This window comes from Anomaloglossus baeobatrachus, chromosome 10 (genome assembly GCF_048569485.1).
Source record: "Anomaloglossus baeobatrachus isolate aAnoBae1 chromosome 10, aAnoBae1.hap1, whole genome shotgun sequence".
NCBI lineage: Eukaryota > Metazoa > Chordata > Amphibia > Anura > Aromobatidae > Anomaloglossus > Anomaloglossus baeobatrachus.
In genome coordinates, this window is record NC_134362.1 from 164,971,920 (window position 1) to 164,995,370 (window position 23,451).

The 23,451-nt window shown below is 48.2% G+C and overlaps 1 protein-coding gene across 1 annotated transcript in view; it reads right to left on the reverse strand.

Moving 5' to 3' along the window:
* The window catches only part of TSNAXIP1 (translin associated factor X interacting protein 1), a 152,399-nt gene that overhangs the window by 4,627 nt on the left and 124,321 nt on the right, over positions 1-23,451 (reverse strand). Inside the window, exons 9-14 of the mRNA XM_075326825.1 lie at positions 19,153-19,312; positions 18,595-18,725; positions 18,226-18,354; positions 17,571-17,729; positions 10,657-10,766; positions 8,556-8,679 (exon numbers count right to left, since the gene is read on the reverse strand). Coding sequence (XP_075182940.1) covers positions 8,556-8,679; positions 10,657-10,766; positions 17,571-17,729; positions 18,226-18,354; positions 18,595-18,725; positions 19,153-19,312 — 813 coding nt within the window. The remainder of the gene's footprint in view (positions 1-8,555; positions 8,680-10,656; positions 10,767-17,570; positions 17,730-18,225; positions 18,355-18,594; positions 18,726-19,152; positions 19,313-23,451) is intronic.

Sequence of the window (23,451 nt, forward strand, 5' to 3'; positions counted from 1 at the left end):
CTGACTTCAGAGAGGCAGTCCAGAAACACCGAGCTTGTCCAGATAAGCGTTTTTCCAAGCGCCTTAAGGATACACGTTATCCCTTCCCCCCTGACGTGGTCAAGGGCTGGACTCAGTGTCCCAAGGTGGATCCTCCAATCTCCAGACTGGCGGCTAGATCCATAGTTGCAGTTGAAGATGGAGCTTCACTCAAGGATGCCACTGACAGACAGATGGAGCTCTGGTTGAAATCCATCTATGAAGCTATCGGCGCGTCTTTTGCTCCAGCATTCGCAGCCGTATGGGCACTCCAAGCTATCTCAGCGGGTCAAGCGCAAATTGACGCACTCACACGTACGTCTGCGCCGCAAGTGGCGTCCATAACCTCTCAAACGTCGGCATTTGCGTCCTACGCTATTAATGCTGTCCTGGACTCTGCGAGCCGTACGGCGGTTGCAGCCGACAATTCGGTGGCAATACGCAGGGCCTTGTGGCTAAGGGAATGGAAGGCAGATTCGGCTTCCAAAAAGTGCTTAACCGGTTTGCCATTTTTCTGGCGACCGTTTGTTTGGTGAGAGATTGGATGAAATCATCAAACAATCCAAGGGAAAGGAAACATCCTTACCCCAGGCCAAACCAAACATACCCCAACAGAGGAGGGGACAGTCGAGGTTTCGGTCCTTTCGGGGTGCGGGCAGGTCCCAATTCTCCTCGTCCAAAAGGCCTCAGAAGGATCAGAGGAACTCCGATTCATGGCTGTCTAAGTCACGCCCTAAAAAGACCGCCGGAGGTGCCGCTACCAAGGCGGCTTCCTCATGACTTACGGCCTCCTCACACCGCATCCTCGGTCGGTGGCAGGCTCTCCCGCTTTTGCGACACCTGGCTGCCACAGGTAAAAGACCGTTGGGTGAGAGACATTCTGTCTCACGGTTACAGGATAGAGTTCAGCTCTCGTCCTCCGACTCGATTCTTCAGAACATCTCCGCCTCCCGAGCGAGCCGATGCTCTTCTGCAGGCGGTGGGCACTCTGAAGGCAGAAGGAGTGGTGGTCCCGGTTCCTCTTCAGCAACAGGGTCACGGTTTTTACTCCAACCTGTTTGTGGTTCCAAAGAAGGACGGGTCTTTCCGTCCTGTCCTGGACCTAAAACTGCTCAACAAACACGTAAAGACCAGGCGGTTCCGGATGGAATCCCTCCGCTCCGTCATCGCCTCAATGTCCCAAGGAGATTTCCTTGCATCGATCGATATCAAAGATGCTTATCTCCACGTACCGATTGCTCCAGAGCATCAGCGCTTCCTGCGTTTCGCCATCGGAGACGAACACCTTCAGTTCGCGGCACTGCCGTTCGGCCTGGCGACAGCCCCACGGGTTTTCACCAAGGTCATGGCTACAGTAGTTGCGGTCCTCCACTCTCAGGGTCACTCGGTGATCCCTTACTTAGACGATCTGCTGGTCAAGGCACCCTCTCAAGAGGCATGCCAACACAGCCTCAACGCTACTCTGGAGACTCTCCAGAGTTTCGGGTGGATCATCAATTTTCCAAAGTCAAATCTGACACCGGTCCAATCGCTGACATATCTTGGCATGGAGTTTCATACCCTCTCAGCGATGGTGATGCTTCCGCTGAACAAACAGCGGTCACTGCAGACAGGGTTGCAATCTCTCCTTCAAGGTCAGTCACACCCCTTGAGGCGCCTCATGCACTTCCTGGGGAAGATGGTGGCAGCAATGGAGGCAGTCCCTTTCGCGCAGTTTCACCTGCGTCCTCTTCAATGGGACATCCTACGCAAATGGGACAGGAAGCCGACGTCTCTCGACAGGAGCGTCTCCCTCTCTCAGGCAACCAAAGCTTCCCTTCGGTGGTGGCTTCTTCCCACTTCTTTATCGAAGGGGAAATCCTTCCTACCCCCATCCTGGGAGGTGGTCACGACGGACGCGAGTCTGTCAGGGTGGGGAGCAGTCTTTCTCCACCACAGGGCTCAGGGTATGTGGACTCAGCAAGAGTCCTCACTTCAGATCAATGTTCTGGAGATCAGGGCAGTGTATCTTGCCCTAAAAGCGTTCCAGCAGTGGCTGGAAGGCAAGCAGATCCGAATTCAGTCGGACAACTCCACAGCGGTGGCTTACATCAACCACCAAGGCGGAACACGCAGTCGGCAAGCCTTCCAGGAAGTCCGGCGGATTTTGATGTGGGTGGAAGCCACGGCCTCCACCATCTCCGCAGTTCACATCCCGGGCGTGGAAAACTGGGAAGCAGACTTTCTCAGTCGCCAGGGCATGGACGCAGGGGAATGGTCCCTTCACCCGGACGTGTTTCAGGAGATCTGTTGCCGCTGGGGGATGCCGGACGTCGACCTAATGGCGTCCCGGCACAACAACAAGGTCACGGCATTCATGGCACGATCTCACGATCACAGAGCTCTGGCGGCAGACGCCTTAGTTCAGGATTGGTCGCAGTTTCAACTCCCTTATGTGTTTCCTCCTCTGGCACTGTTGCCCAGAGTGTTACGCAAGATCAGGGCCGACTGCCGCCGCGCCATCCTCGTCGCTCCAGACTGGCCGAGGAGGTCGTGGTACCCGGATCTGTGGCATCTCACGGTTGGCCAACCGTGGGCACTACCAGACCGACCAGACTTGCTGTCTCAAGGGCCGTTTTTCCATCTGAATTCTGCGGCCCTCAACCTGACTGTGTGGCCATTGAGTCCTGGATCTTAGCGTCTTCGGGATTATCTCAAGAGGTCATTGCCACTATGAGACAGGCTAGGAAACCAACGTCCGCCAAGATCTACCACAGGACGTGGAAAATATTCCTGTCGTGGTGCTCTGCTCAGGGTTTTTCTCCCTGGCCATTTGCCTTGCCCACTTTTCTGTCCTTTCTTCAATCCGGATTGGAAAAGGGTTTATCGCTCGGCTCCCTTAAGGGACAAGTCTCTGCGCTCTCTGTGTTTTTTCAGAAGCGCCTGACCAGACTTCCAAAGGTACGCACGTTCCTGCAGGGGGTTTGTCACATCGTCCCTCCTTACAAGAGTCCGTTAGAACCCTGGGATCTGAACAGGGTGCTGAGGGTTCTTCAGAAACCACCGTTCGAGCCAATGAGGGATATTTCGCACGCCTTTCGCAGAAAGTGGTTTTCCTAGTAGCAGTCACTTCACTTCGGAGAGTGTCTGAGCTAGCAGCGTTGTCATGCAAAGCCCCTTTCCTGGTGTTTCACCAGGACAAGGTGGTTCTGCGTCCGGTTCCGGAATTTCTCCCTAAGGTGGTATCCCCCTTTCATCTCAATCAGGATATCTCCTTACCCTCTTTTTGTCCTCATCCAGTTCACCAATGTGAAAAGGATTTGCACTTGTTAGATCTGGTGAGAGCACTCAGATTCTACATTTCTCGTACGGCGCCCCTGCGCCGCTCGGATGCACTCTTTGTCCTTGTCGCTGGCCAGCGTAAAGGGACACAAGCTTCCAAATCAACCCTGGCTCGGTGGATCAAGGAACCAATTCTCGATGCTTATCGTTCCTCGGGGCTTCCGGTTCCCTCAGGGCTGAAGGCCCATTCTACCAGGGCCGTGGGAGCGTCCTGGGCCTTGCGGCACCAGGCTACGGCTCAGCAGGTGTGTCAGGCAGCTACCTGGTCGAGCCTGCACACTTTCACGAAACACTATCAGGTGCATACCTATGCTTCGGCAGATGCCAGCCTAGGTAGGCGAGTCCTTCAGGCGGCGGTTGCCCACCTGTAGGACGGAGCCATTACGGCTCTATTATGAGGTATTATTTACCCACCCAGGGACTGCTTTTGGACGTCCCAATTGTCTGGGTCTCCCAATGGAGCGACAAAGAAGAAGGGAATTTTGTTTACTTACCGTAAATTCCTTTTCTTCTAGCTCCAATTGGGAGACCCAGCACCCGCCCCTGTTTTTTTGTGTACACATGTTGTTCATGTTGAATGGTTTCAGTTCTCCGATATTCCTTCGGATTGAATTTACATTAAACCAGTTTATAATTTTTTCCTCCTTCTTGCTTTTGCACCAAAACTGAGGAGCCCGTGGGAGCACGGGGGGTGTATAGGCAGAAGGGGAGGGGCTTTACACTTTTAGTGTAATACTTTGTGTGGCCTCCGGAGGCATAGCTATACACCCAATTGTCTGGGTCTCCCAATTGGAGCTAGAAGAAAAGGAATTTACGGTAAGTAAACAAAATTCCCTTCTTTTCCCGACACCCAAACGGAGCCACGACTCCCCGGTGAATGCTGCACCCCCGGGAGCCTACACCGGCAACCCAGCCGACACATATCCACCCCTCCGCACTCCGCCCTCCGCATGTATACACTGAACACACACACACACACACACACACACACACACACACACACACACACACACACGAATAGTCACCTATCTCCAGCCATGCAGTACGCAGCACTGACGTCCTCAGCGCCATGGCCCCGCTCGGCTCCACCCCCCACACTCCGCCCCCTGCACACATTACCCCACTCGGCTCCACCCTCCGCATGTATACACTGAACACACACACCTGGATAGTCACCTGTCCCTAGCCATGCAGTCCCCGGCACTGACGTCCTCAGCGCCTTGGCCCCATTCGGCTCCACCCACCCCGCACTCCGCCGCCCGCACACATTACCCCGCAGGATGGGGGCACATATCAGGATGGTGTCTGCACCACGATGGGGGCACATACCAGCATTAGGCCACAGCATCAGCATAATTTTACTTAACTTTACACTGTTCATGGCCTTCTTTCATTACAAGCCATGGACATCTTTAAACATTAGACTCCTCTATTAAAACTGTTCCTTCTGTTGTTTGTCATTTTAAAACCAATAAACAATTATAAGAATACTAAACTAAACCTAACCCATCCAGTCCATTCATTACCTTATTATTCAATCTGCTAACCTACATACACATTCTAGACTACCCGATACGTTCGAATCGGGCCACCTTCTAGTAGTAGATATGTGTCTTCAAAGCAGGAGAGGAGAAGGGGATAACACCGCTTAGTCACCAAAAAGGATGTAAAATTGTTGATTAACAAATAATTATTTTATTCCATAGGTCTACGCGTTTCGAGGTATGGAACCTCTTCCTCAGGACCAAAAATCAACAATCAATTGATTCTTCAATTTTTGGTCTTGAGGAAGAGGTTCCATACCTCGAAACACGTAGACCTATGGTGCATTTTAATTGGGGTAGGGTGGTTGATTTCTGCGGGCTGTGTGGTCTTTACAAATTTGGACAGTTTTGGTATGGGTGCTGGGAATAGAAAGATGTTCTTCAATGCCACTGGGAGCCCATATAGGGGGTTTATACAATAAAGTTTTTTTTGGGGGGTGTGTGTGTGAGATTAATGGGAGATATGGCACTAGTACCTTTAGATTGAGATTGGTGAGGGGTGTGGGAGTGCATGGCCCATATGGTCCACAATCAGTCAAATTCTGGATGTGTAATTATGTGTTTTATATATTATATATGTTTTACTTTTCTATATTGCCTGGGTCATCAGTATAATGCAAATTGGTCTGTGGGTACTATGGACTTTTTGCTATTTATAAAATAAAATTGAAAGGTGCATATGGAAACTGGATGGCCTCGATCCTCAGGAGGAGATGCGTGTGGTTCATGCTGCGGGTGCTGTCATTGCCGCTGAGCTATCCATGCTGAGCGCGGGTAGTATCAGGCCGGAGGACTCCTCGCTCTGCAGTACGGCCGCGGAGTGGGGGTCGTGCACATGCCCGGCGGCGATGGCATCGCGTTGCCATGGCTGCCGGGCCTGCGTGTGTCCCTCCCCAGGCCGAAAACAAAGTGAGGTAACTTCCGCTCTGTCCTCAGGCCGGAACTACGCCGCGCCGATGAAAACATGGAACTCAATATGCAATTGCGGACCACATGCAGACAATTCTGGGTGAATATATAAAGGGTGTTAGCCACGTAGGGTAGGATGTGTATCTGCCTCCTGATGAAGCCCTAGGTGGTGAAACGCGTTGAGGCGTGGTGGGTGGGATCCGTTACCACTCTGGTCAGGTCTGTATACTTATACTATATCATTGTAATTTTTGCTGTAACTTTCCCATGTAGGTTTTCCTCCTAGCCAGTGGGTCACAGGTCTTAGATGCTGGGAGCCACATACCTCTCGGTCCCAGAATTCTGGAAGTGAGAGGGTGTGGGTGCCCCCAGGGTACATGCCCCACCTGGGGAATGCTACGGGGCCATTAATTAGCTGAAAGGCTCCCTCTTGTGGCCCATGGGTGTGGTGGTTACCCACGGGGGGGGTTTAATCAATCTGAATGCTTCCCAAATAGTAAGCAAAATCCGATTCATTTGGCTATAGGGGATTAAAGTCCCTGTTAAGTGAGCTGACTGACCTTAATATGCTGTTATAAATGTACTTATGGCTTGGAAGAACATTATGAATTTTTCTAGATGTCTCTCTTAATTAATTGAACCAGTGTGCTCATATAGGGTTACTCCCGACTTTCCCCATGTAGGTTATATGACGGTGATTTAGCATTCATGTATTTACTATGTGTGTATACAGACCAAGGATTTTGTTGTAATACTCTAAGCATTTAGACCTGTTCTCGGTCCCCACCCACCCTCCCCCAATCCGTGGGAGTCACAGTTGTATACCTCTCTACCCTGCTGTGCCTTTATGGTTGATTATGTGTTTTTTATTCTTTGCTAAATAAATAAAGTATTTTTAAGGAAGTTTGGCATCATATATTCTTGGTTTGAGGATATAAGTGAATTTATCGTTTGGTAGAATGCAAACCTGATTATGTCAGTACAAAATGTGGAATATGTGGCTATATAATTATTAGATAATTCAACAATTTTACATCCTTTTTGGCGACTGCGCGGCGTTAACGCCTTCTCCTCTCCTGCTTTGAAGACTCATCCATGTGGGGCTGCAGCAGCCGCCATTATCTGTACGCTATCTATGGTGGTTGTGACCCTTACAACCACATAAGGTGAGTGTATATCATTACACATTGCCCTTTTATATATCTGGTAATACCCTATCTGCGCTTCTTTTCCCTAGTCCTTATCACTATTAGTAGATATATGATAGAGCAGGGTTCCCCAACTCCAGTCCTCGAGGGCCGCCAACAGTGCATGTTTTTAGGATTTCCTTAGCATTGCATGGGTGTTGGAATCATCAACTGTGCAGGTGATTAAATTATCACATGTGCAATACTAAGGAAATCCTGAAAACATGTACTGTTGGCGGCCCTTGAGGACTGAAATTGGGGACCCATGTGATAGAGTAACCATATAATGCTGACCAAGAGTGCCACTATAATACTGCCATACAGTAAACAGTGTTTATTGCATTATGTTTAGTACATGGAGCATGCAGGTTTGGTGTACACCTCTAATTATTGGAGGCCCAGGGGCAATTGCTCCAAATACCGAAGATTTAAAGCCATATCCATAGGGTAGAAATGAGCGGAGAGCGCCGTGCATGCACAGTTACCCTCCCTTCCATGATCAGGGACGACATCCCAAATGTGACAACCTCTTTAAAGGGAACCTGTCAGCAGAAATTTCGCCCAAAAACTAAAAAATTCCCCCTCTGCAGCTCCTGGGCTGCATTCTAGAAAGGTCCCTGTTATTATTGTGCCCCCTGTGAGACCAAAATAAAGACTTTATAAAGTCTTACCTTTTTGTATGCAGATTCTGTAAATGTGACACGGGGGCGGGCTGCCTGATGGCCGTTATGCTGCCTCCTGCCGCTTTAGGCCGTCCCCCATCGCCGATTTCCATAGCTGTGGACGCCGCCCAGTGCTCCACAGGTCCCCACGCATGCCCAGTGCTCATCTCTCGTGGATGAGCACTGTGCCCAGTGTCACCGCTGGTGACGTGCGCGCAGGCTTTAGATTATGGGCGGTGCTGTGATGTTTATTACCAAGCAACCGCCCATAATCGCAAGACCGCGCTTTCACCCTCGGCGTCCTTCGTTCTGCGCAAGCGCGGTGCTGCTGACCCCACGTCACCTCCTATCTATTTCCTGCCTCGGCAAGATGGGAAGGAGGTGACGTGGGGTCAGCAGCACCGCGCTTGCGCAGAACGAAGGACGCCGAGGGTGAAAGCGCGGTCTCGCGATTATGGGCGGTTGCTTGGTAATAAACATCACAGCACCGCCCATAATCTAAAGCCTGCGCGCACGTCACCAGCGGTGACACTGGGCACAGTGCTCATCCACGAGAGATGAGCACTGGGCATGCGTGGGGACCTGTGGAGCACTGGGCGGCGTCCACAGCTATGGAAATCGGCGATGGGGGACGGCCTAAAGCGGCAGGAGGCAGCATAACGGCCATCAGGCAGCCCGCCCCCGTGTCACATTTACAGAATCTCCATACAAAAAGGTAAGACTTTATAAAGTCTTTATTTTGGTCTCACAGGGGGCACAATAATAACAGGGACCTTTCTAGAATGCAGCCCAGGAGCTGCAGAGGGGGAATCTTTTAGTTTTTGGACGAAATTTCTGCTGACAGGTTCCCTTTAATCTGCCTATGATTACATAACAGCATTACATATTAATTTATGCAGTTAACGGAGCTTCACCTCACTGAATAGAGACTTGTAAGGAATATTTTCATCCTCCGGCTTCAGCTGGGACTCCGCAGCGTCCAGAAGGTCCTGGATTCCGTCTGAACTCTTAGAAGGGAAGGCTTTTCTGAGTTGGATCCTGTGAAAACAATACAAACCTGATGATAAATCGGAAATATCCTACAATATCCGCGCTGCCTAGAACTACATGGTGGTGAGAACATAATGCCATGTACAGTTGTGTATAAAAATCGGGCATGGAGATCGGACCCCTGCATTATGGGGCCCAATGTATGTGATTTTGTGGGTTGGAGACCAACCATACGGATTAGGAAAGTGTGTTGTATCCTGTGGATGACTTTTAAGGCTCATCACTTCCTTCCGGTACCAGTATGGTAAGGATGCGCCAGTCTTAGCCCCAGCACCAATGCCCTAAACAGGGTGAATGTGAATAGAGCAAGCGGGAAAAGCAGCTAGCAGAAAATGAAAACAATTCAATTATCAAAGTCCTCTGTAGAATTTCTGCAAGGTTCATCAGCATGCAAAAAATTCTGTAGACTGATAAACGAGAGCACAGCTACCGTGTTTCCCGGAAAAACAAGACCTACCCCTAAAATAAGCCCTAGCAGGATTTTTTCGGCTTTTTTGGAGAATGTTAAAAATATAAGCCCTACTCCAAAAATAAGTCATAGTAGTGGTTCATCATACTCAGGGTATGTGCGCACGTTGCTTTTTACCTGCTTTTTACCTGCTTTTTTGCTGCTTTTTCTTCTGCGCTGTTTAATGCCAAAATGGATGTGTTCTTCTATTCAAGCAAAGTCTATGGGAATTTGGGTTTCTTGTTCACACTATGTTGTTCAAAATGCTGCCTTTTTGAGGCAGAACTTTGGTCAAAAACTCAGCTTTTCAAAGAAGCAACATGTCAATTGTTTTTGCCATTTGGGTTTTGCACTGCAAAGCTGAGTTTTTGACCAAAGTTCTGCCACAAAAAGGCAGCATTTTGAACAACATAGTGTGAACAAGAAACCCAAATTCCCATAGACTTTGCTTGAATAGAAGAACACATCCATTTTGGCATTAAACAGCGCAGAAGAAAAAGCAGCAAAAAAGCAGGTAAAAAGCAGGTAAAAAGCAACGTGCGCACATACCCTAATAGTATCCTGAAATAGGGCCTGTGCAGACTTTTCAAGATATGTAACGTTTGTTGCTGTGCGTTGCCCCGTTTTGTTGCTGTAAGCGTCGGAAAATGTATAGTCATGTGCCTGTTGTTAATACAAATGAATATTCCCCCCTTTCCTCACCCACCCCTCTGTGCAGGTGTCAGTGATTGGGTGCAGTCAGACTGCTGTACTCGCCCGCTGTTAATACAAATGAATATTCTCCCCTTGTCCTGCCCACCCCTCTGTGCTGGCATCAGTGATTGGGTGCAGTCAGACTGCTGTACTCGCCCGCTATTAATACAAATGAATATTCACCCCTTGTCCCGCCCACCCCTCTGTGTTGGCATCAGTGATTAGTTGCAGTCAGACTGCTATACTCAGCCACTGTTAATGCAAAATGAATATTCACCTCATTCCCCACCCACCCCTTTGTGTCGACGTCAGTGATTCGGTCAGACTGCTGTATTCCTCGCCTGGAGACCGCACTCCAATGCTCGGACTGGCCGGCATCTCTCCTCACCTGAGTGTGACAGCTCCATAGAAATACAAGCTGTCACGCTCAGGTCAGGAGAGCTGCTAGCCAGTCCCAGCCTTGGGATGCGATCCTCAGGTGAGGTATACAGCAGTCTGAATCATTGTCACCGGCACACAGGGGTGGGTGGGGGAAGAGGTGAATATTCATTTTGCATTAACAGGCAACTTAATCACAGATGCCAATAAAAATAAGACAGTCCCCTGACAAGCCATAGGACATCTTTTGGAGCCAAAAATAATGACACTGTCTTTTTTTCAGGGATCATGGTACCTCAAGTTTACTTTTTATGCTTCTCACAACAAAGTAGTGTTTGCTTAACGGGAGTCTGAACAGTTATTTTTTGCTGACAGACCAAGTCCTGGCGCTCGTTGCTGTGGCCAACATTTTTTTTGGCAGTTTATCCATTTTTTAGCTGACATACCTGAACTGCTCCTGCGTCACTGATCCATCATTTGAGCTGTCGGCAGCCAGGAGCTCCTTCTGCAGGTGTTTATGCCCATGAAACCACGCAGAATACAGATCTTCATCCATCTGTGAATCAGACTTTCCATATTAGTAAGCCGATGGTAACCTCGTGGTAGAATTTAGATTATAGGTTTTTAACTTTATCAAAGACATGATGGAGCATCTCAGGCCACGGACACATGACTGTATTGTGGGCTTGGTTGTATGGATTTTGAGTAGGTCACCTATAGATTGTGTATTGTGACCTCCCTATCTCATACAGAGGCATACATGTCACATCACAATATATTCTCCCCTGGCAGCACCCAGGACCAGACTCTCAGCCGCCTCTAGTCCTGTATTCAGACCGAACAGGAAGCTTCCATTCACTATAATGGGGTAGTAACCCTTAAAAATAGTTTGAGCGAACCTTCACTATTAATTTTGTGTGGATCAAGGCAACTTTTCCTGTGATACGGCTGTGGTGCAATATCTTATGCATTCAAAGGACTTGTCCACCATTAGGGACTTTTTTTTAACTTAAATGCATGCATTTGGGGCTAAAATATATATTTTGCCATTTGGTTTTAATATAAATTGTGCTCTTTGTTTCCCTGCACATTCAACTTTGGTTTGGTTTGTAGTTATAAAGGGAAACTGTCGGCAGGTTTTTGCTATGTAAACCAAAGCCAGCATGCTGCAAGGGTTAACACATAGAATTCAGTGATGCCTGTCTTATCACAATCCGATCTGTTGTTTATTTTGTATGGTTGTTTAACCCCATAGCGAAGGCCTAACGTCTCAAGACGTCGGAAAAACAGGGTACTTATTCTGTTCCGACGCTTTGAGACGTCAGGCCGGAAAAAGCTTGTAGCGCCCCCCAGTGACGGAAAATCTCGGGGGTTTCAGCTACCGGAGATAGCTGAGACCCCCAAGATTATGAATCGGGGTGGTTTTTTTGGACCCCGATAATGTGATCGCGGGTATACACCGTATACCGCCAATCACATTAAAAAAAAAAAAAATGGCAAATAATACTGACTTCTTTCTCATATGACATGATCAAACATGTCAGATGATAAAGAAATATAAGCCCCTAGTGCCCCCAAAGCCCCAAAGCCCCCGATACCGGAGAAATCAACACCACCCCCCCCCCCCCCCCCCCGGAACATCCAAAATGGCGCCAACGCGCGCTGAAAACTGCAGCCGCCACCGGCTCTGCATTCATTTCCCTCCGATCTGAAATGATCAAACATTTCAGATCGCAGGGAAATGTCCTCCCCCTGACTCCTCCTCCGGGACACCGGAGGTCTCTGGTCCCCCGGAGCCCCCTCCGGTTCTCCAGAGCCGCCCCCCTTCCCCCTCTGGAGCATGCAAGAGGGTGGCGCGCAGCGCACAGTAGCGCGCGGCCGCATTCATCCTGCTCTTTCTGCCGCATGTGACACGTCACATGCTACAGAAAAGTTGTCCCCAGGTCCCGCCAGGTCTCCCGCCGTCACCCCCCGGTCTTCCCCATTACCTGGCTGCTGCTCTGTCCCCGCGATCACTCCTCCTCCTTCTGGAAAGCTGGCAGCGCATGTGCAGACAGCAGCTGTCAGCTGGATCCTTGCAAGCAGGGACGCTGACCTCGCTGCTGCACATGCTGCTGCACTGTGGACCGGGGGAGAGTGAGTGCAGTAATCTGCAGCCACACTCCTCACATGGAGAGCCTGCTGTTCTAGAAAATGGGGGGTACGTTCTGTGAGCGTGCCCCTCATATTCTGGAATGAGGTTACTGCAGGTCACTCTGCCGTAGGTTGGACCAGGGCAGTGTGAGTACAGTATTCTCAGATTACTGCACCCACAATGCTCATGGAGAGCTTGCTCTTCCAGAAAATGGGGGATACGTTCCCTGAACGTGCCCCCCATATTCTAAAAGGTCCAGAGTTGTCGTGCTATCTCCAAAATGGATTATAGTGACCGGAATTTGTTTATTTTCAATAAATTGGTGAAAAAAGGAATTTTTTGGGGAGTGTTTTTTCAAATAAATTTTTTTTTTGTCTGTATTTTTTTCTATTACTGACTGGGTTAGTGATGTCGGGTATCTGTTTAGATGCCGTGACATCACTAACCCCAAGGCTTGATGCCAGGTGACATTACAGCTGGTATCAACCCCGTATATTACCCCGTTTGCCACCGCACCAGGGCGCGGGATGAGCTGGGGCGAAGCACCAGGACTGGCGCATCTAATGGATACGCCACTTCTGGGGCGGCTGCGGCCTGCTATTTTTAGGCTGGGAAGAGTCCAATAACCATGGCTCTTCCCACCCTGAGAATACAAGACCCCAGCTGGTACCTTGGCTGGTGATATAATTTGGGGGGGACCCCACGTTTGTTTTTTTGTTTGTTTTTTTGTTTGTTTTTTTTAAAAACGCCTGGGGAGCCCTCCAAATTGATCACCAGCCAAGGTGAAGCTGTCAGCTGTGGTTTGCAGGCTACAGCTGTCTGCTTTACCCTAGCTGGCTATCAAAAATAGGGGGGACCCCACGTCGTTTATTTTAATTATTAATTTTTTGGGGGGGCTAAATACAAGGCTAGGCACCCTTTAGTGCCACATGAAAGGCACTAAAGGGCGCCAGCTTAGAATATGCAGGGGGTGGGACGTTATATTTGTTTGACATCTATCCATTCATCCATTGTAGCATTTTAGGCTGTGCGCCCACAATCGGGGTTTGCAGCGTTTTGGGCGCAGAGTGTTTTCCTTGCATCCATAACGCTGCATTGTGCAGTAGAAGCACAGTGGAAGGATTTTTAGAAATCCCGTGCCCACTGTGCTTCTCTTCTCCGCAGCAAACACTGACCTGTGGTGCAGCTTCCCGAGCCTCAGCATGTCAATTTATGCTGCGGAGACAAGAGTGTTCTCTGCAGGTAGAATAGAGCTAAAGTCCACAGCAGCCTGAACCCAAATCGTTGGCATGGGCAGCTGCGTTCTCCCGTGGACAATACTCACATCTCTACAGGAAGGCTGACACTGTGTACTAGACGCCGTGTCGCTGGATCATGGCCACATAGCCTAAAAGTGAGAAATTTGTTGCTACAGCAACGTTTTTGTGAAGTACCTGTGGATTCAAAATGCTTACTATACTCCTGAATAAAATACAGTTTCCAAAATGGGGTCACTTGTCGGGGGTTTCTGCTGTATAGGTACCCAAGGGGCCCTGCAAATGTGACATGGTGCCCGCAATTTATTTCAACCTTTCCAGAATTCAAATGGTGCTCCTTCCATTCCAAGCCCTCCCATTTATCCAAACAGAGGTTTTTGGCCACATGTGGGGTATCCCTGTGCTCATAAGACATTGGATAACAACCTGATTGGTCCACGGTTTATTGTTGCCTCTTGAAAAAGTAAGAAATTTGATGCTAAAGCAACATTTTTGTGAACAAAATGAAAATTTTCAATATGACAATCTAAGCTTATCAAATTCTGTGAAGTACTCTTGGATTCAAACTGCTCACTATGCACCTAGATAAAAGCCTTGAGGTGTCTTGTTTCCAGAATGGGGTCACTTGTGGGGGACCTCCACTGTTTAGGCACCTCAGGGGCTTTCCAAATGCAACATAGCGTCTGCTAATGATTCCAGCTAATTGTGCAGTCAAATGTCGCTCCTTCCCTTCCGAGCCCTGCTGTGCACCCAAACAGTTGATTTTCATCACACATAAGGTATCAGCATACTCAGGAGAAATTGCACAATAAATCTTATGCTGAATTTTTCCCTTTTACACTTGTAAAAAAAAAAAGCTACCTGGTTGAAGTAACAATTTTGTGGTAAAAATGTATTTTTTTATTTTCACAGCTCAACATTATAAACTTCTGTGAAGCACCTGGGGGTTCAGGGTACTCACCAAATATCTAGATAAATTCCTTGTGGGGTCTATTTTCCAAAATGTGGCTGTGAAGCACCTGAGGGTTCAGGTTACTCACCAAACATCTAGATAAATTCCTTCAGGGGTCTATTTTCCAAAATGGGGCCATTTGTGGGGGATCTCCACTGTTTACGCACCTCAGGGGCTTTCCTAATGCAACATGGCGTCCGCTATTGATTCCAGCCAATTTTGCAGTCAAATGGCACGCCTTTCCTTCCGACTCCTGTTATGCGCCCAAACAGTTGATTTCCACCACATATAAGGTATCGCCAAACTCAGGAGAAATTGCACAATAAATTTTATGCAGAATTTTTTCCTTTTACACTTGTAAAAAAAAAAAAAAGCTACCTGGTTGAAATAACAATTTTGTGGTAAAATTTTATTTTTTTATTTTCATGGCTCAACGTTATAAACTTCTGTGAAGCACATGGGGGTTCAGGGTACTCACCAAACATCTAGCTAAATTCCTTGAGGGGCCTAGTTTCCAAAATGGGGTCACTTGTGCGGGGTTTCTGCTGTTTAGGTACCTTAGGGGACCTCCAAATGCGACATGGTGCCCGCAATCTTTTTCAGCCAAATTTCCTTTCCAAAATTCAAATATTGTTCCTTCCATTCCAAGCCCTCCCATTTGTCCAAACAAAGGTTTCAGACCACATGTGAGGTATCACCGCGCTCACAAAAAAGTGGGTAACAAACCTTGAGGTCAAATTTTTGGAATTACCTCTTGAAAAAGTGAGAAAACTGATGCTAAAGCAACATTTTTGAGAAAATTATTTAAATTTTCAATATGACAACGTAACGTTAACAAAATCTGTGAAGTACCTGTGGATCCAAAATGCTCACTATACCCCTAGATAGAAGCCTTGAGGGGTCTAGTTTCCAAAATTGCATCACTTGTGAGGGGTTTCTTCTGTTTAGGTACCTTAGCGGACCTGTAAATGCAACATGGTGCCCGCAATCTATTTCAGGCAAATTTGCTTTCCAAAATTCAAATATTGCTCCTTCTGTTCCGAGCCCTCCCATTTGTCCAAACAGAGGTTTCTGACCACATGTGGGGTATCGGTGCGTTCATAAGAAAGTGGGGAACACGTTTTGGGGTCCATTTTGTTGTGTTATTTCTTCTAAAAGTGAATAAAGTTGGGTTAGAGCACCATTTTTAGGTAAAATTTAATTTTTGCTTTTTTTCATTCCACATTGCTTTTGTTCATGTGAAGCAACTGAAGGGTTAATAAACTTCTTGAATGTGGTTTTGAGTACTTTGAGGGGTGCAGTTTTTAGAATGGTATCACTTTTGGGTATTTTCTGTCATCTAGGCCTCTCAAAGTCACTTCAAATATGATGTGGTCCCTAAAAAAATGGTTTTGTAAATTTTGATGTAAGAATGAGAAATCGCTGATAAACTTTGAACTCTTCTAACTTCCTAACAAAAAAAAAATGTTTCCAAAATTGTGCTTATGTGAAGTAGACATGTGGGAAATGTTATTTATTAACTATTTTGTGTCACAGAAATCTGGTTTAACGGTATAAAAATTCAAAAGTTGAAAATTGCTAAATTTTCAAAATGTTTGCCAAAATTCAATTTTTTTTCATAAATAAACGCAAAAAATATTGTCCTAAATTTGGTACTAACATGAAGTCCAATATGTGACGAAAAAACAGTCTCAGAATCACCGGGATCCGTTGAAGCGTTCCAGAGTTATAACCTCATGAAGTGACACTGGTCAGAATTGCAAAATTTGGTCTGGTCATTAAAGTGAAAATTAGCTCCGTCACTAAGGGGTGCTTCACACACAGCGAGCTCGCTGCCGAGATCGCTGCTGAGTCACCCTTTTTGTGACGCAGCAGTGACCTCATTAGCGATCTCGCTGTGTGTGACAATGAGCAGCGATCTGGCCCCTGCTGCGAGATCGCTGCTCGTTACACACAGCCCTGGTTCGTTTTCTTCAAAGCCGCTCTCCCGCTGTGACACACAGATCGCTGTGTGTGACAGCAAGAGAGCGACAAATGAAGCGAGCAGGAGCCGGCGTCTGACAGCTGAGGTAAGCTGTATCCAAGATAAACATCGGGTAACCAAGGTGGTTACCCGATATTTACCTTAGTTACGAGCCTCTGCAGCTCTCACGCTGCCTGTGCTGCCGGCTCCGGCTCTCTGCACATGTAGCTGCTGTACACATCGGGTTAATTAACCCGATGTGTACAGCAGCTAGGAGAGCAAGGAGCCAGCGCTAAGCAGTGTGCGCGGCTCCTTGCTCTCTGCACATGTAGCTGCATTACACATCGGGTTAATTAACCCGATGTGTACTGTAGCTATGGTAGGAGAGCAAGGAGCCAGCGCTCAGTGTGCGCGGCTCCCTGCTCCCTGCACACACAGCTAAGCGGTGTGCGCTGGTAACTAATGTAAACATCGGGTAACCATACCCGATGTTTACCTTAGTTACCAGTCTCCGCAGCTTCCAGACGGCAGCTCCGTGCAAGCGCAGCGTCGCTTGCACGTCGCTGCTGGCTGGGGGCTGTTCACTGGTCGCTGGTGAGATCTGCCTGTTTGACAGCTCACCAGCGACCATGTAGCGATGCAGCAGCGATCCTGACCAGGTCAGATCGCTGGTCGGATCGCTGCTGCATCGCTAAAGTGTGAAGGTACCCTAAGGAGTTAAGCTGCAGGATTTCTCATTGTTGGTACTACAATGTTAAGATCCCTCCTCTGATTGACTCCTCACTGTCAAAGTACAATCTCTATAGAGAGCCTGGTGTGTGCCGGGACAGCTCTCTCAGCTCTGCTACATTGCTAAATCTAAAAATTGTGATCGTGTCAGAACGGTTGCAGCCAGTAATCTAATTGATACATCGTTTGATTCAGAATCTCTTTGTCTAGATCATGCTGTTCTCAGATGAAGTAGAAAAAACCTGTTGACAGATTCCCTTTAAGAGGTGCTTAATAAAAGTAACAGTATACCAAGGTTGATAAAGTTAATTCTACATTTTACTCACCTGACCCATAAGAACTCGATAAAATGAATGGATTTGCTCATTTATCAGTTGAATCTGACACGTCTGGTGCAAAGAATACGACCATCCGGGTGAAGCCTCCCCAAACTTCCTCTGTAGATAATTTATGGTAAACTCGGGCAGAGACGATTGTCTACCCTTCTACAATAAACACATGGGGGATAAATACATTTTCTCAGTGGTTTAAAAAGTACAACACCAGTCCAGTTTATAGGAATAGCACTTCCACATTTTTTTTTCCCAAACATTTAAGAGGTTGTCGGGTACTATTTTTTGTTCCTTAAAAATGAGCCCTTGGTGGTCTTTTAGTTAACCCCCCCAACCAAAACCCCCCCCCAAAACTGTTATCTACTGGACCTCAATCCTTCCTCCTCACTAATTCCTTAGTCTCGTTGAGCTGGAAGAGACTGTCTCATATCCCTTTTCTTCCAGACTAGATGGAACATCACTGCTGCAGCCAATCAGTAGCCACTGATTGGCTGCAGCAGTCACATGAGGATACTGGCTCTTTTTAATGACATCACATCCTGTTTTCAGTTATTGCCGAGTCTAGTCTCGGTCATGATCACCGATAATTCATACAACCAGATGACGTTGACTAATATAAATGCAACCACATGGATGCTCGGCACATTACCTGCTGATCCACGGCAAATTTTTCTTTCCAAATTTCCTGTATCACCCCGTACACCTCCCTTAGGCTCAATCTCAAGTTCTTCACTGGTCGATCCTGGCGCAGATGAATGGGAACATTATCGCCAGTTCCCTAGAAGGAACCAATCCAACAGTTGTATCAGAAGACCTATAGATTTCTAGATGTATTTCCAAATATCACCGATTTGGCACAGATACATTTAGCCTTCCTTCTGTTGGCTTATGTACGTGAATCATTGATCGTGGTGGAAAATATAATGGAAAAAGTGGAGCCTGACTCTGGCCTCCGTAAGGCAACCAAGACAAAGATGAAAACATCTTTAGATTGATGACATAAGATGTAGATCCATACCATGCCCGGAAAGAAGTCCTTCTCTTGGAGAACCTTTGTGCCCAGTTCTGTCAGTAACAGGTCCACCAGCTGGTCACTGCTCTTGCCGTCAGATAATTCGGACCATCGCTGAAAGATCTCAGGAAAGACATCTGCAGAAAGGACACCAATTTTTTATCAACTGTGTAATATAATTTTAGAAAAGTTTTAGAAAATTCACATATAGGCAAAGTTTACTCAGATTTCAAACTTTCATCAATGTCTGATGTATCCTATTAGGACATATGGATGATATAGAGGGGGATTTCCTTGGTTAGGATCCCCAACTCCCAAGCTAGAATTGAGAGGATATACAGTAAGCATTCTGCAACCACCGTCATCCATGTACTATAGATGGCTGTCATGTAGTGTATACTACCAGAGTTCAGGGTTTACTGATGATGACTGTTCAGATCTTGCCCCCCCCCCCATACCAGCTACATAGGGGGTGTAAAAGCTGAACACATAACAATCTGCCAACAAACTAAATTTATTTTTAACATTTAAGGAAAATAAGTATGATACAAAGGTTGTACATACCTACACATTTCTCCCAGTCTGGCCTAGGGGTTCTGCTTTTCTGAAGGTCGCCCACCTCCTGGCAGAAAGAATCACGTTGCTGTACAACTTGCTGGTTGATCTCTAGAAGTGTCTTGTGCTCCTGCTGTAATTGGGAGAGGTCCTTCTGAAGAACTTGTATCTGGAAAGATAAATTATATATGTACCATGCAACAATTTTAGTGAATTAACACATGATCCAAACCATAGGGGCTTTTGATTACATTCTGCTTGAACTTAAAGAGCACAAACCACCAGGATTTTCATATATAACCTAAATCCAGTGCTGTACTGGCATTATCATGCTGATTCTATACATACCTTTAGTTGTGAGATCGGATGTATAATTTCTGAAATATAGGCAAGTAAAGTTTGTGAAATGTACTGTTATTTGATTGATAGGTGCTGCAGAATATCTAATGGGTGGGTCGGGTTTTGCTAGTTATTCCCACCCTTGTCTGCCTTCTTGCCCTTCCTCCCTCCTCCCCCTGTAATAACAGACAGGGGGAGGAAGGACAGGCAACAGACAGGGGTAGGAAAAACCCGACCCACCTATTTGATTGATAGCAGCTTCAGAATATCTAATAACAGTGCATTTCACAATCTTTACTTGCCTATATTTCAGAAAGTACACATCTGATCTCACAACTACTGTAAAGGTATGTATAGAATCAGCATAACAGCGCCAGTATGGCACTGGCTTTAGTTTATCTATGAAAATCCTGGTGGTTGATCCTCTTTAAGGAGTGAAAGTGAAATTCCAAATTGTTGTTTTTTTAATTCCTCCTATCGCTAGTCTCCCAATATACAGAATTCATGAAAATTCATAGTATACTAATTCAGTTTGGTCATGTGATCTTATGGTAACCTCCTGATTATTACGTGCATTTATGTTAACTGAAGGGGTCACCATCTCAGTCAATGGAAGTTCCTATATAATGAAACTGTATGGACTGTACCACTGAAGTTCTCCACTAGGGCAAAACAAAACAAAAGCTTCAATCACAAGTAATGATGACGACTGCACAGCTATCACACAGTTACAATGTAGGAATGAGTGAAAGTGGAAGTCCAGGTTGTTAGTTATTTTTTTTTTAAATTTCTCCTATCACTAGTCTGCCAATATACAGATTTAATGAAAATTCATAGCATACGACTTCAGTTGGGTCACGTGATCTTACGTGACCTCTTGGTAATTACATGCATTTATATTCTTTAAAGGGTTCACCATCTAAGTCAATTGAAGTTCCTATATAATGAAACTGTATGGACTGTACTACTGATGTTCTTCACTAAGGCAAGAAAAAGCTTTGATCATAGATAATGATGATGAATGCACAGCTATCACAGTTATCATGAAGGAATTCACAGTTCAACTTCTTGACTGTATACTTATAATATATTTGCTTATGGTGAATATAAAATTAAAGATAATCACAGTGTAATCTCAAGAGACTGAGATGTACTGGCTCTAGCTGCTCATGTGATGCTGCATTGATGCATCTTAAGACTTATAGCAGAATGTGGAAGAATAAAATGCAGGGTGAGAGATAAAATCAAGATGGAGGAGAAGGAGATAAGTACCCTGTTCATAACAATGCAGATCATAATAGATGAGGTGACCTCATATGGTTGACCATAAAGACCGTTTTACACACAACGATATCGCTAGCGATCTCGTTAGCGATGTGACACACCCAGATCGTTGCTACGATTTGCCGCGATCGCTCATAGGTCGTTTTGTAGAGGTCACACGTACCCATCTCACAAACGACGCTACATCGTTCAGCGATAAATTGTTTCACCAAGATGTGGCGCCCTGGACTAGCCAGGTCGTCACAGTTAACACAGGTGGGGCGGAGCCAGGCGGTTGGCCCGACCCACCAAGGAGTTCACAGGCCTGGAGGCGGGAAAAGTGACAGTTCAGTTTAGGAGTGGAGGAGTGAAGGACAGTTTAGTCCAAGAGATGGAAGTGAGAGGAGTAAAGTGGAGAGTGTCTGGGTTTGTGGCCCAGGCACTGACAAGGTTGGCAGACGGTGGTGGCCGTCTGCAGGAGTGGTGAATCAACGCGGAACCGTACGACCGGGGTCGGGCGGTGGCCTGCCGGTACCAACCGGGGAGCGAAGTGAAGCCAGCACACACAGGCAGGGCCATTGGACCCCGACTAGGCTTGGAGTCGCCGTCAACAGTCAAATCCGAGTGTGACAGGAACCCCAGGGGTTTCCTAACAGCCAAAGACCCGTTAGAAGGCAACCGTCCGCACCGTAAGGGTATACAGCTACCGCCTAAGGCTAGAGACCCAAGAGCCAGCGCCTGCGGGCAAACGGGCTCCTCCGACATCCATACATCGGGGAGCGGACTACTGTTGGGGACCCATCGTAGTCAAACAGTACACAAAGGTGCAGGGAAAGACAGCCACCATCACCTGTCCGGGGAGAGACACTGCAGCCGGCTGCGGTACCCGTCCATCCAGCCGTTTGGTTTACCGAGGACTTTGTGCATCTCTTACTGAGTGAGTACACCTGTGCCATCCGGCACCGCGCCGCGCTGTCCCTGCAACCCTGCACCTCACCAACCCTGCCTCCCCGTCACACCACTGGGCCGCGGGACCACCGACCCCTACCCACGGAGGGGGAAAACAACATCCCAGCTGCTCCCTACCATCGCTCCCGGGATCCCCGTCACCAGCAGCGGTGGTGCCCATCTTCACCACAACCCGTGGGTGGCGTCACGGACTAAATCCCTAAACAAACCAACCACCCTTTTCACTCACGGGCGAGGAGCGCCGCTCGAGTCCCCGGATCCGGCCCACCGCTCGAGCCACCGAGCAGCAGCTGCAGCAGCGCCGGACCCGAGCGTTAGCGAGCGCAGTGGCGGCGTCCTCCCCGCCCGCGACAAAGACACCGTCACACAGCATTCTGTGTCGCCCTGGGCAAGCCAGGGGACACAGGTCACACACCACCACACCCCACACTCCAGGTAGGCACATCACAGCTAACCACAAATCCTTGTTGCCTTCCTCCAGGAGTTTGATGATGCACACCAGGGGGTGAGCCAGACACCTGGAGGCAGGAAGAAACCAGGCAGATAGCCCAGGCAGGGCAAGTGTGAGGAGCTAAAGTGAAAGTGAAAGTAGAGAAGGGGAAAAGGAGGAAAAGCAAGTAAAGTGACAGAAGAGAAAGACAGCCTGAAGGGTCCAGCTTTGTGAGGGCCAGAACAGCAAGGTCAGCAACGGCGGTGACTGTCTGGAGGGGGACCGTTTGGAAGTTCCTGGAAGGACCCCGTTGGCTGTGTGCCCGGTGGTCTGGAGCAGTGTTCCGAAGGACAGTCAGCACCAGGGCAGGGGCCTCTCGGACCCCGGCAAGGCTAGGAGTCGCCAGATTTGCCAAATCCGTCAGTGACGGGGACGCAGATCCCCCAACAACCAAGTCCCGATTGAAGGCAACAGCCCAACCCGTATTGGAGAGACACCGCCACCGCCACGGCACCAGTTTCTCAGGGCCAGCGCCTGCGGGCAAAGTGTAGAGCTCCTCCGGCCCAGATTGCAGCCGGGGAGCGGGTAACCGGAGGGAATCCACCGCTACCATCAGTCAACACAGGTGCAAGGAAGAGGGACATCACCGTCACCTACCGGGAGTGCAGGTGCCGCCGTCTGTGGGACCGTCCTACCAGCCGTTGGTTTACCGTACAAACTGTGTCCGTGTGTCAGGCTGAGTGAGTACCATAGTGCCGCAAGGCACAGCGCTGCCCCCGCGTCCCTGCACCCTCCAGGCCCTACACTTTACATCTCATCACCGGGCCCCGGGATCACCAGCCCCTACCCACGGAGGGGCAACACAACACCTGGCTGCTCCGCATCACCATCCCCGGGACCCCCATACTGAGCAGCGGTGGTGCAATCACCACAACCGTGGGTGGCGTCACGAACTATAACAATCCCCTCACCCAACAACCCCCTTTCACTCACGGGCGAGGAGTGTCGCTCGAGAAACCCCGGGATCCGGCCCACCGCTCGAGCCACCACTGAGCAGCTGCCGGACCCGAGCAGAAGGGGTGAGCGCGGTGTGCTGACACCCTCCTCCCCGCCCGCGACAACTTGGCGTCACGAACAGGATCTTACCGCTCTGCCGTCAGGTAGAGGTGCGCCTTGTTACCGCCGGAGGCATCCGGCAGAAAAATTTCAGAAGCCGCCATCTTTGGCGCGAAAAGTTCCCGCTCGAGCGTCTTCTCGAGCAGTAGAGGCGCGAAGGCCAAAACCCCGCCCCGAGAGAGGAGGGGCCG